General features: G+C 42.0%; 1 protein-coding gene across 1 annotated transcript in view; it reads right to left on the bottom strand.

The window, feature by feature from the left end:
- LOC101854052 (integrator complex subunit 2) overlaps positions 1 to 12,939 on the bottom strand; it is a 43,299-nt gene that overhangs the window by 707 nt on the left and 29,653 nt on the right. Inside the window, exons 18-22 of the mRNA XM_005109956.3 lie at positions 11,582 to 11,789; positions 8,070 to 8,183; positions 4,851 to 4,958; positions 4,210 to 4,315; positions 2,969 to 3,136 (exon numbers count right to left, since the gene is read on the bottom strand). Of these exons, the coding sequence (XP_005110013.1) occupies positions 2,969 to 3,136; positions 4,210 to 4,315; positions 4,851 to 4,958; positions 8,070 to 8,183; positions 11,582 to 11,789 (704 nt within the window). The remainder of the gene's footprint in view (positions 1 to 2,968; positions 3,137 to 4,209; positions 4,316 to 4,850; positions 4,959 to 8,069; positions 8,184 to 11,581; positions 11,790 to 12,939) is intronic.

The following is a 12,939-nucleotide window of genomic DNA, read 5'->3' as shown; positions in this document are numbered from 1 at the left end:
GTTCGACCTATCCGTGTTATACAGTATATAATCTATGCTGACAATCCGAAAAAAAATAAGGTAGGCCTACCACTTTTTCATTGTGTATAAAATGATAAAATCTAGTCTTTTGAGTCTTTACACTTTTTCTTTCACGTGAGTAGTAATATGTACAGTCCATGCCTGCTTTAAGCACGATCATCAGGAGAAAGTATAAGCGTGCTTGAGTGCAAAATAGACATAATCCGCAGCTTTTCATGTAGAAAATTTCCCTTTGTTTGTAAGTCGTGGTCACGCAAAAGTGTGCGCTGTCATTTTTACCCACCATTGTAGTTTTTGTTCGTTTGTTTTGTTTTTCTTAATTTAAACGGCCAGTCACGATACAGCACACTAGGCCTACACACAGCCTGTGTGTATCACTGCCCGCTGCGTCACAACCATAAAACTGCCTTCATCCCACTTCGCGCGTGATACATAAATTATAATCAGGATTAATGGATATCGAAGGTCACAGGTGAAATCGCTGCCAGCCTCTCTTTCTCGTCTCACCGACTCTCTTTGTATTTTTTTTGTCTGTGTGTAGCTTTGCCCAAGGCTAGATCCTTTGCCCACGCGCGCGGCTGAGAGCTCCTCTCCGCGTGAGTGTGTGTCAGTCCATTACTTCCGTTCTTCATGTTTCTCTTTTAACACACTCACTACTGCGGTGTAGACTGTGTTTGAACTTCGATGGGTCATCATGAAAGTGTTGACTGTCTTGTAACTGAAGCGTGCCTAAAGCCGAAGTTACCGTGCTTAAAGGCGTGTAATTTTGTAATTTATATACAGTGGAAACCTGATATAACAGGGATGGTGGGAGTAGAGAAAATGTCCAGTTATATCCGATCCCTGTTAAATCAGAAATGCAAGGAAAGTAAGCATTTGTGGACTAATCCAGCCGTACTTATTCATGGGTAGTTTCCCTAGACACAAGTACCCACGCACAGAGGTTTTGGCACCAATTTTCTCCTTGCCTCCTTAAACCACATCAGAAGAGCTTGGTCCACAGCATCTGCATCAGGTAGTCTCATCTTCTTTCAATCCAGAGCAAACTGTCCATTGGAGTATGCTGCCACTATTTTCTCTCTATCCTTGATAATGGTGTGAATCGGCCCTTGTGGAAAGTCGAACTGACGGCAAATCTCTGCCTGTCGAGCTTGCTTTTTGTTAACAGCCTGGATTATTTCGTATTTTTTGTTAATTGAAAGGCATTTTCTCTTGCGCTTGGCATCGTTGGTGACACATTACGCGTGCGTGTTGCTAGGTTTTGGGCTAGATCGAGGTCTGCAGCACACTGCAGCCCTCTCTCGCTTCACACGCTGCGTGTGCTTGAAGTGGCATGGCTTGCGTGGGCTTGCTCCATCAATGCGTTACTCTCTCTCTCTCTCTCTCTCTCTCCACATTGTTAACGGGCCTTTGTCCCTGCTATAACCGGTTGGGCTCAGATGAGGCCCTGTTATTGCCGATAACTTTTAATTGAGACAAAGAGTAGGAAAAAACGGGGATTTAAAAAATCCCTGCTATTACCGGATCCCTGTTATTACCGGGCCTGTTATATATGGTTTCCACTGTAGCAAAAATTCGGTAAGAGCCGTTTAGCGTGCTTGAGTCCGAAACGTGCTTTTATGCCGGTGTGCTTAAAGCCGGCACGGACTGTACTCTAAAAGGTAGGCCATGTTATTATTAATAACATTTTGGTGCTTCAATTAGTGTTCACAGCTCCAACATATAATAATAAAAAATTATCACCCACCCCCCAGCCATGTGGCTTTTTTTTCCTATTCTTTTTTTAATGAAGTTCAGGCCAGTGTAGTAATGTATAACCCTCAATGCAATTTGATCATTGTCACCCAAGATAGTACATTTAACTCCTCATCAGTGAAATCGAGCAATTGGCTTGCTCGGTGTATATATCTGCTGTTGCTAGGATATTCAACGTCTGTTTTTCTGTAGTCCAACATGATACAGTGGAACTCGGATTCAACGAAGTCGCCGGGCCTGACCTAAAATCTCGTTGAATCCAAGTGTTCGTTATAGTAAACATGAGATTTTGTGTAGATAATTACAGGCACTGAGCAAGTAATTTATAAAGAGAAGTAACAAGTGGTGCCTGAAATGCCAGCATATTATGAGCCGTACAAAGAAAAAGACCGATTTGTTCAAATGCACGTCTGTGTCTTCCGGATTGTTTGCCAAAAAGTTGTGTTGCTGTGTAGGTAGAGTCTTGCATAGCATACGGCAACTTGAGATTCCATGGACCAGCGCAAAATTCATTGCGTAGATCTACATCAAGACTAGCTTATCATTGCAAAATGATCAGTTGCCGGGGGGAAAAAAGACTGACGCGTTTGTATCTGCGACGTTCCATGCCCAGACCGCTGGTGCCCCCTGACACACACACACACACACACAGTCACACGTGGGCAGGCCGCCCATCCGACCCAGACACACACGGGCCAACAACGCAGGTGTTGGGTAAGAAAGAAGGCCGCTGATTGGTCGCATGCAATCGGTTAAGTGAATAATGGTTCACAATGCAGGTGCAATGAATGGTTTCCGGGAATAGACAAAGTTCGTGGTGGGAAAAAAAATGAGCGAAGCCACGTCTGCCGGGGGCTGTTCACCCTAGAAGCGACCATTGTTGAATCCGAGCTTGCTGATGTAAGTGCTTGTTGAATCCGGGATATTTTTATTTATTTTAAAGAAGGAAAAAATGGGGAATCCATCTCCTCTCGTTGAATCCGAGCTCCACTGTACTGATATGAACTATGATAACAATGAGCCTAAAGTATACCCATCCGGTGTGGTTTGCTTCTTCTTTTTTATCAACCCTTTATCGTCCTTATCTCTCCTTTTTTGTGTTTGTTACTCTCTTGTAACACCTAATTTTCGACACTTATTGTGTTTCAACTGCTGGAAAAACTTATTCAAACTTAAAAAAAAAACAACTCACTTGTCTTGGCTGCATTCCCTACCACAGTCATGTGGGCATAGCAGACGCGGCCAATCTGAGACAGCAGCGACGTCGACTCGTCGCAAAGGGGAGGGAATGCTTCGCATATCGGGAGAAGACTCGGCACAGTTTGACGAAAGAACGACACCCACTCACTCTTCTCCAGCACTGAGGAGGAATAGCAAGAGAGATATAAGATATAATGGGATTTACCATGCTGCAGTATTCAAGTAAAGCACCCAAATTATCCACAGAGTTGGACAATAACTGTAAAATTTCACAGCATAGGAGCATTTCATCTTCTAAGAGTGTATTTGTTAGCTGATTTTTTAAGTTAAAATGGAACATTTTGTATACAGTATACTGTTTCAACACAGGTAGACCTATTCACCTTTTAACTTTAAGCCCACTATTTATTTACTCTAGAAAATAATGCTAAAACATGCTGGCACTATGATGGTGTGCATAGTAAAAGCCAGAAAACAAGCTGGGGAGGACGGGTAAAAAAGCAATCAAGCCTTCTAACACTCCTTACCGAGAAAAACTTACAACAATAATTTGCACACGCTGTAGTCAGCACACATTCTACATAGTTTCACCAGAATCTAAGGAGTAATGGTTACGCTCTTCTCCGTTGCATGCAGGAGTTATAAGCTCAATTCAAATGTGGGGGATGAATTTTATTGAGTATCTTAGTCTATCTTCTGGGAAGTTGTGTCCCTCTGAGCCTGGGAAGAATGAATGTCCCCCCTGACAGGCAGGGTGAAAGCAATCCGCCTCCTACATGATCTAAACTGTGTCTCTGACAATGGCAAAACAGTATCCAACATAGAGCTTTCCGAGGGTTGAAAGTGGCATTTCCTCATTGCCACTATTCACTTTGTCATCACTGACAAATCCGGGAACACCAATCTTGAAGATACAATCATCAAGCCAGTACTCTAATGTTACGCACTCGATTGTCAAACGCCAAAACCACTTCCACTTATCGTTTTTATTTTAGCATCAGTTGCACCACAGCCTTATCCTGCTGCCGTAGACTTTATTGCATCAGACACCTCCCCTCAATTCCGAAGCCCTGCAACTCTCCTACTTTGAATGAACTTTGATTACCCCAACATGCAAAATGCGGCTTGCGGTAGGAAAAGTGTTAAGTAAAGAGTGAACTTTGGACAAAATAGCCCTGAGGCAACGTATCGCTAAGATCTAGAAAGGGAACTCAAAGAAGAAGATCTACTCACCCGAGAGCAGAGTGAACATGATGTCGATGCCCAGTTTGGCGATGTTCATGGACTTGGGCAGGTGGTACTGGCGGCATAGCTGGGCCAGCAACTGGACTCCAAACACCTGGAAACACACATTGTGGGGGGTACGCGGGGCAGTTTGGTCAAAATTAAACTCAAAGTCGAAGCAAACAAAAAAGCAACAGACAGTCTGCTACCTTAGAATTACACAGTTTTCTATCTGCTCAGTATCTGGTTTTTGGGAAATTTGATATTAAAAAATTGTGAATTTCACATCATGTCAAGTTTTTTCACGCATGCAATTCTTTGACGACTCCGAAAAATCTCACGATTTTGATAGAGCATTTGATTTCTGACCTCATGGTCCTAGTCATTCTTTACTTTACTTTTCCGATCCAGCGGCCATTTGAGTTCTAGCTCTTCGGCCTGTCCAAGTTATTCAAAACGGCCAAAAATGTCAGATAGAATTTTGTACGATAACTCTACTAAGTTATTGCACAATCCGCTTTTTTACACCCTTTTTCTTGTGCTTTTTCTTTAAATTGGGCCTCTCATAGCTTAATGAATTTAATCTAGGGGATAGAGAACTGGAAGCAGATAGACAAAAACCAAAAACAAGTAAGAGTGGCAGGCCGTACCTGTTTGTTGCGCTGCGGTTGTCCCAAGAGCTCCGGGATAAAGTCCAGACAGATGTGCATGGAGGGGACTCCAGCCACCACCAGGGGGATCAGCTCACTCGGGTAGCCCTGAAACACAACACAACATGGCAGATCTACAGTCAAACCTGCTCCAACCAACACCCGTTCAACACCAGTACAAATGACTACTTCCAACATCTTCCCTTGCATTACCCAAAAAAAAAACCCCAATATATATATGTGAGGCATTGCAGTGAAATCAGGTGCTGGTCAAAATAATGAAACCTGAGTTTTTCAGCCAGTTTGGAAGTTTTTAAAAAATTTCCTTTTTGGCTGAACACCTTGTACTTGTATGTCCATTTAAAAACACTTTTATGTGTGGAATCCAGTTGTTGTTTTTTGTAGACATTCACATTTACTTTTGATTTTGATCTACCAAAACTCATGTTGGTTACTTTGATTGCAATGAGCATACCAACAATGTATTCCATGATATTTTTATAGCTGTAGGCTTCTTGCAAATTCTGCTAATTTTCCTTGCAACTTTTGCTATTTTCAAATGCAACTTCTTCCGGGGACAGAAAGTTATTTGTGTTATTTTAAAGGTTATTCATTTGTCTTGCTGCTTTTGATTTTAAAAACATTCATTTATCTTGAAAAGAAGTAAATATATTTGTTATTTAAGGAGATGGGAGTCGCCTAGTTTCAGAAGTAAAATTAGCGAGAAAATGGCCTTTAAAGTTTGGTGACTTCCATAGTTTTTGTTCTTGACCAGTGTTTGTAGAGTACAGTAGTCTCCGCCTAAACGCACGGTGCTCGGGAGGGCTCCTTAACGTGTCTTTATACGGAGCGTGCGTTTACTTGAACCTTTGCAAGGGGAGGAAGGGACGCAGTCATCTCAGTTCCTTATTACATTGTACTCTAGTGATCTCCCTTGGAGGAGGGGGTCATTTTGGCAGATAATGTGACGAGATGTGACTGTTTTGTGAAGGATTCCCCGACAGGGGTTAAGAATACAAAGGTGTTGAACGGGGGGGGGGAAGAGAAACTCAATGTAATGAATATGCACTATAAACGTCAGGAACAGATAGCCTAAGAGGAAACTGTTGGAGATAGTCTTAGTCATAGACACGACGGACCAGCCATGTGGCTTTCCAAGCGACCACCCCCGACCATAAATTCATGCAGAATCATCCTCGAGAAACATTTTCTCTTGTGATTCGTTGAACAAGTACGTTATAAGTTCTTCGAGCGCAGCTTACTAGGCCTACTTGGCTAATCTTTAATCCGATAGAGGCCTGTATAGTGTTTTACGGCAATCACATGCGTTGCGCATCAAGCCTAGATCTAGATCTAACTACAGTGGAAACCATATATAACAGGCCCGGTAATAACAGGGATCCGGTAATAACAGGGATTTTTTAAATCCCTGATTTTCCCTACTCTTTGTCTCTATTAAAAGTTATCGGCAATAACAGGGCCCCATCAGAGCCCAACCGGTTATAACAGGGACAAAGGCTCGCTAACAATGTGTAAAAAGTAAGAGAGAGAGAGAGAGTAAAGCAGTGATGGAGCAAGCCCATGCAAGCCATGCCACTGCAAGCACATGCAACGTGTGAAGCGAGAGAGGGCTGCAGTGTGCTGCAGACCTCGATCTAGCCCGAAACCTAGCAACACGCACGCGTAATGTGTCTACTGTCACCTACGAAGTCAAGCGCAAGAGAAAATGTCTTTCAATTGACCAAAAAACCCCCCCGAAATAATCCAGGCTCTTGACAAAAAGCAAGCTCCACTGGCAGAGATTTGTCTTCAGTTCAACATTCCACAAAGGTCGATTCAAACCCATATCAAGGATAGAGAGAAGATAGTGGCAGCATACCCTAATGGAAAGTTTGCTCTGGATCGAAAGAAGATGAGACTACCCGATGCAGAAGCTCTTCTGATGTGGTTTAAGGAGGCAAGGAGATAGTTGGTGCCAAAACCCCTGTTCATTGGTACTTGTGTTAAAGGAAACTACCCATGAATAACTACAGCTGGATTAGTCCACAAATGCTTACTTTCCTTGCATTTCTGATTTAACAGGGATCGGATATAACAGGACATTTTCTCTACTCCCACCATCCCTGTTATATCAGGTTTCCACTGTAAACATTACACGCAGTCACTCAAACTCAAACAACAGTCAGAAACTTTCTCTCAAAGATACATTTCCAGTGACCAATCAAAAAACATTTCAGTCCCCCCAATCCCATCCACCCCCCCCCCCCAACATTCAACCGGCCAGCCCTAGACCGAGACCTATGCGTCAGTGGAAAGTAGGGTGTGTACTGTAAACGCAGTCCATCACTCTCTTTGTACAGCGTGAGGGGCACTCTCACCAAATATCCGGTTTTCTAGTACATTCTAGGCTAGTCTTATGTAGGCTGTGCAGGTTGTAGTGAAAATTTACCCTTGCCAAGCTTAACTTGTCGGTGTGTTTCGCGGATCGGAGCGTTCGTTTAGAGGGAGTGACCGTGCGTTTGTATGTCTAAATCATATAGTAAAAAAGCCGTCAGATGACGAAAGCATGCGTTTGAGCGGAGCGTGCGTTTAGGCGGAGACTACTGTGCTCAATTTGTCCTATTTTAGTTACAAACTTATGAATAAATGATTGTCTATTTAAAAACGGCACGGCAGACTCTCCAAAATCTGGCTTAAACTGACTACAAGTATCATATCTTTTACCATGAGAAATCTTAAATTTGCGCAAGTAATAAGGATGTTGTAAGAGAAGAAAGATGCACATCTGAATTTGTTAAATAAAGACACTCAACATTAGCTCTTGATTTACCATTGAACAAGAGAAAGTTACTTTGCGTTGGTTCATGAATCATGATGTGTCTGTGGCAGCCTGCATACAACTAAGAAAGACATTAAGAGTTTGAAAAAAACAAAAAACACTGTGTAAACACAGAAGTAGAGACTAACGTCTTGTATGGAATAAAAATAATGATAATGACAGCTAAAACATTCATTTTTAGTATTTGTGTCGGAAATATGCGCGGACACTTATAAATGTAAAGAAATTAGAACATTGTCAATTATTGCAAATGGTCATAGAAACGAATATAAAATACCTACAAACTAACTTGTCTAATGTCTTGAACTGAAACTGAAAGAACTTTTAACTTCAACAAAAAACCCAACCCCAGAAAACCCTCTCCTCCCTTGACCTCTGACCTGGAAGTGCACCAGCTTGGCCAGGTTGGGGTCTGCGATGAACACCTGGTGGATGTGTGAGAAGACCAGGCATCGCACCTCGCGGAGGTCGCACAGCTCCGTGTGTTCTTTGCCCTGAAACACACAGCACAACACCCCCGTCAGTACTGAGAAAACCTAATTCTTCTCACCTTCAATCATATACAGTCGAACCTGCCTTAACGGAAACCTGAGTAAAACGGACACCTGTCTTAACGGAATCTCCCCGCTCCCCCCTTGATATATTCCTCTTTAATTACCTGTATAAAACGGAAACCTGTCCAACGCGGAAACAGAAAGAAATATCCGCTTCCTTCCGAGGGTTTCACCTGTCTAAGATGGAAAATGCTTTGCCCGCTCAGCCCTGATTTGAAACAAAACTCGCAAGTTTGGTTCTGCCAGCTCTAAACTTAACGCCATGGCCATGCCGCTGGACGAGAAAGGGGAGTAGGGGTGCACTTTGGGGGTAGATGTTACCCCATCATGTGAGCCCTGAGCGATGCAGATGGTTAGTGTAGTGTGGGTGTGAAATCTCATGACTGCCTGGGAGAGTGCTCAAAGTAACGAGCCACTACATTAACTTTCCTGGGTAGCCAGAAGCCAGAGGTGTAAAATTAATTTGACTAATGCCTGCCGCCCTGATCGTACGCCAACCAAGAAAAGAGTTCCTCGAATCGTTGTTACATGATGGCAGTGAGGGGTGGCATTGGTTGACTGTGCTTGTTACACCAATGGGTGGGGGGCTAAGGGTGGAAGCAAAGGAGAATCAAACGTTTCTGTTTTTAATAGGTCAAACAGTGGTCCTATGAAAGGCAAGCACTGGTGGTAATTGGATAAGTAAGAGTGACGTATGTCATTATCAGACAGGATAGCAGTTGAGATGTGTGAAGTTTTGACCACTGCTTGCCTGTCGCACAAGCTATCCTTGATTCCATCGGGACCATCGGCTGGGCCTTTGACATCCCCCCCTCCATCTATCCCCCTAAATTCCCCTGTCTAAGACGGAATTTTTTCTTGCTCCCTTGCGATTCCGTCTTACACAGGTTCGACTGTATATGAGAACTAGACAAAATATTCTGAAAAACACTGAAATATCAGGAGCAAACCTGTCTTGACTCTTTTTCATAAATTCCAAGTCTTTGCAGAATCTACAGAAGAAGAGAGTTGTCTCCGCAGTTTTATGCAAAAATAATTTTGAAATTATACAAAATGAGGCAAAAAATGTGAAATTATGTGATTCTGTTAATTTTAACAAAGAATGATAAAGGAAAATAATCAGAAATTATGCCCTCCCAAAAAATCAAATTTGGCTAAATTATGCGGGGTGCATAAAACCACAGTGACAGGTAAAGAAATCATCAAAAATATGATTTTTAAAAACGGTCTATAAAGGTTATACTGCAAGACTCATCTAACTTTCACATTTTAGTAAAAGTTTTACGGCACTTGCAACACAATTATGTGACATAAGTGCTGTAGATCAGAGGTGTTATAAGAGAGCAACAAACTCAAAAAAAAAAAAGGAGAGATAAGTGCGGAAGATGTTTGATAGGAAAGAAGGAGCAAACCACATCAGAGCACCTGTCATCCGCACAAAGTTAATTCCAATTGTTTGTTTTAGTAGAGGTTTTACGGCGCTCGCAACTGCATATAAGGTCATATGAGTGCCAGAAGATAAGAGGTGTTACAAGAGAGTAACAAACATAAAAAAGAAGGAGGGGAGATAAGGACGATAGATGTTTGATAGGAAAGAAGAAGCAAACCACACCAGAGCACCCGCCAACCACCCACAAGTTAATTCCAAGTCTTTGCAGAATCAATAGAAGTAGAGATCATCTATACCATGATTTAAAAAAGTTCTACAAAGGCCACCCCGTAAGCTGTAAGACTCGTCCCTTAACGTTCACAAAAATTAGCAAATTAATAACAGATAAGGTGCACACATGCAAAACACTTATAAAAACAAAACAAGGAAATGTGGACAGCTCTTTCAAGTGGATGAGAACACAAAGGGAAACGTAAAAGAAACCCTACTAACTTTTAAGGATTCAAACATTAAAATGTAGGTTCCTCTGCGAAACACAAAGCTGATGTAAGCTAAGGTCTGTCTTGGAACACCATTGCTTTTGGGTCAGTCTCGAACAAATTTGAATGACAAATTTGATATAACGAGGAGTTGCAGACCCGTTTCTATGACTCAAATGTAATAAGCTGCCATGAGCAGATTGGGCTAATATGAAATGGATCTGATATATACAGAGAAAAAGAGCCATTTTCAGATACATAAAAATAAAAGAGACTCAATCTTCGCATTCAGTAGTAAAAACCTTGTTTCACGCAATAATCATCATAATCTCATAGTGTCTTAACTGGCCAGACCTGTAAAGATCCTCTAAATAATGTGACACTTCGAAATGTTAATTTGGTATAGCTTTGGTTCAAGATGTTAACTCACTTGCGACTGGGCCCTTTCACCAGCCACAAGCGTTGAAGACTGGCGTTTTGGGGGGTATTTCAATAAATCACCACAACTCTCAGAATTACCCTATTGTAATCATTTTTTGACATAGTAAAGTAACATTCAAGCTTAATCTAATACAAAAAACTAAAGTTGTCTAAGTCTAATACTTTAATTTGTATGATTTTTTTAAAATTGGCATGAATTTGATTTTCGAAAAATTTCCAGAGACGTGACAAGTAGAATGAAATTCACTGCAACAACAAAAATAAAAGTTCAAAGTGTTCTGGTTTGATTTGTATACATGTGCAAGTGTTTGGTGAAAATATAAAAGCTGGTCTGTGCATTGATTCAGACCCATACACTGAATTACATGAGACAGATGTACGGCACGACGTTGTGATTTCGTTGCGCGAAAAACAACACCGGTACTAGTGCTAGATCTAGCCCTAGAACTACGACTCGGGCCGTGTTCGGGTACATATCCAGGATCCTAACTATTAGACACATCATATTCTGAGACACTAGAACTAGTAAAACGCACAGAAGTATAGAAAACGGCGAAATTATGTGATTCTTGTTCATGCGACTTCTTCGACCGTTACTACGACGCGACTGTCGGATTACTATGAGCTGTATAGAAAAAAACAAAGCGCGAGTTCCGGTCTGTTCAACCCCAGTCTGGGTCACTGTCCTTCACCTTCAATAACTTAAAAACTACCGGCCCCAGAGATACGAAACGAAGTCTAAGTAGCTCAGGCTTGGCCAAACAAGGGTACGAAGCGGGTCTCGCGATCCGTGCGTGATTTGTAGAGCGAAAAAAAAATTCCAAAGTTGGTCACGCAGGGCTTGTGAGACCCGACGCGAGCGTCATGGCGGGGGTCACGCAACTGTTGTGTGACCCGTCTGAAGTGAGTTAAAACAAATTAAGATAAACATACATTCTGCAGTCAAACGAAGGAAAAAAACACAAACACCCAGTGAAAAGAATATCATAAACCTTACAGAAACAGATAGATAATGCTTTTATCCTTACCATTTCCGACCCGAGAGGCAAACACACTTCTAGAAGAATCTGAACAATGGCACTGTCTTGTGCTGCCAGTAAGGCTATTTTTAGCTCCTGCCGATCCTTCTCTTTGTCGGTGACTGCTGCATCTAGCATGTGTGAGTTGAGGTACACGCGACAGGCTTGCATGTAGGCAGCCAGGATGCGCAGCACAATCTCTAACACTGGGGGGCATCTGGGGGGAGTAGGTAGAGAGTAGTTTAGTGAAGAGAAACTAATACAGAGTTTGAGTAAGGAGAAACACATAGATAGTTTGGATAAAGAGAAACACTTAGAGAGTTTGGATAAAGAGAAACACATAAATAGTTTGAATAAAGAGAAACACATAGAGAGTTTGGATAAAGAGAAACACATAGATAGTTTGAATAAAGAGAAACACATAGAGAGTTTGGATAAAGAGAAACACATAGATAGTTTGAATAAAGAGAAACACATAGATAGTTTGAATAAAGAGAAACACATAGATAGTTTGAAAAAAGAGACATTGACAGAACACCATTAATTTAGTGCTTGTTAGTTTGTTCGAGTACATAGAAGCACATTGACAAAATAATGGTCATTTAGTGCTTAGAAAAAGTAAGACATATAGACAGAAACAACCAATGGGACGTACCGGTGGTGCCCTCCAACCACCAATTTAATTTAGTGCAGGAAAAATGCAGAACCAACAAAGGGGGGAAAATAAGCAGGACCTTCCAGAGTTGCACTCTATCCATCTGCACAGGAGACACAAGACCTGAATAGTCTAAGGCTTACAGTAAAAATAGGTAGCGTAAACACGGCCTCGCGACCTTCCGACCGCGTGGTATCGGTGAAATCGGAGTAATTCCGATCGTTGTTTCTTTGCTCTTTTGCTATAAAACACCAAATGCCGTACACCTAGTAAAAGTTCAGCTTTTCCTCGTTACAATGGTGTGAGTTGTTTATAGGTCCTATTATCAGGAGCAGGAGAATCGCCGAGGAAAGCGAAGCCCCTCGCAGTCAGAATGCATGGTCGGCCGGTTCAAAAATTGACACGCGTGCATTCAAATGCTTCGCGGAACGTGGGATGATTAAATACCATCTTTTCATTGGCGGAGAACTGTGGAGCTTTAAACGGGCTTTCCCGAGGTATATTTTTGGCCTTTGGTGTTTAAACAGAAAGTTACAGTATAGAGTCGACTCGCTCACTGTGGGGGCTGGTGTGGCGCCAGCCGGGTCAACGCTCAGTGTTTTTGTCGAAATAACGACAGATCATCGTGTTTGGTGAGATAAAATACTGATTTGTAATGATCTCAGTCTTGAAAAAAAATAGGCTCCATATATTTGTTATAGTGATTGTGCTC

The sequence above is a fragment of the Aplysia californica genome, unplaced genomic scaffold (assembly GCF_000002075.1).
Source record: "Aplysia californica isolate F4 #8 unplaced genomic scaffold, AplCal3.0 scaffold00834, whole genome shotgun sequence".
In the NCBI taxonomy this organism is placed as follows: Eukaryota; Metazoa; Mollusca; class Gastropoda; order Aplysiida; family Aplysiidae; genus Aplysia; species Aplysia californica.
Note: the sequence above shows the minus strand (reverse complement) of the source record. Positions and strands in the feature narration are given on the sequence as shown.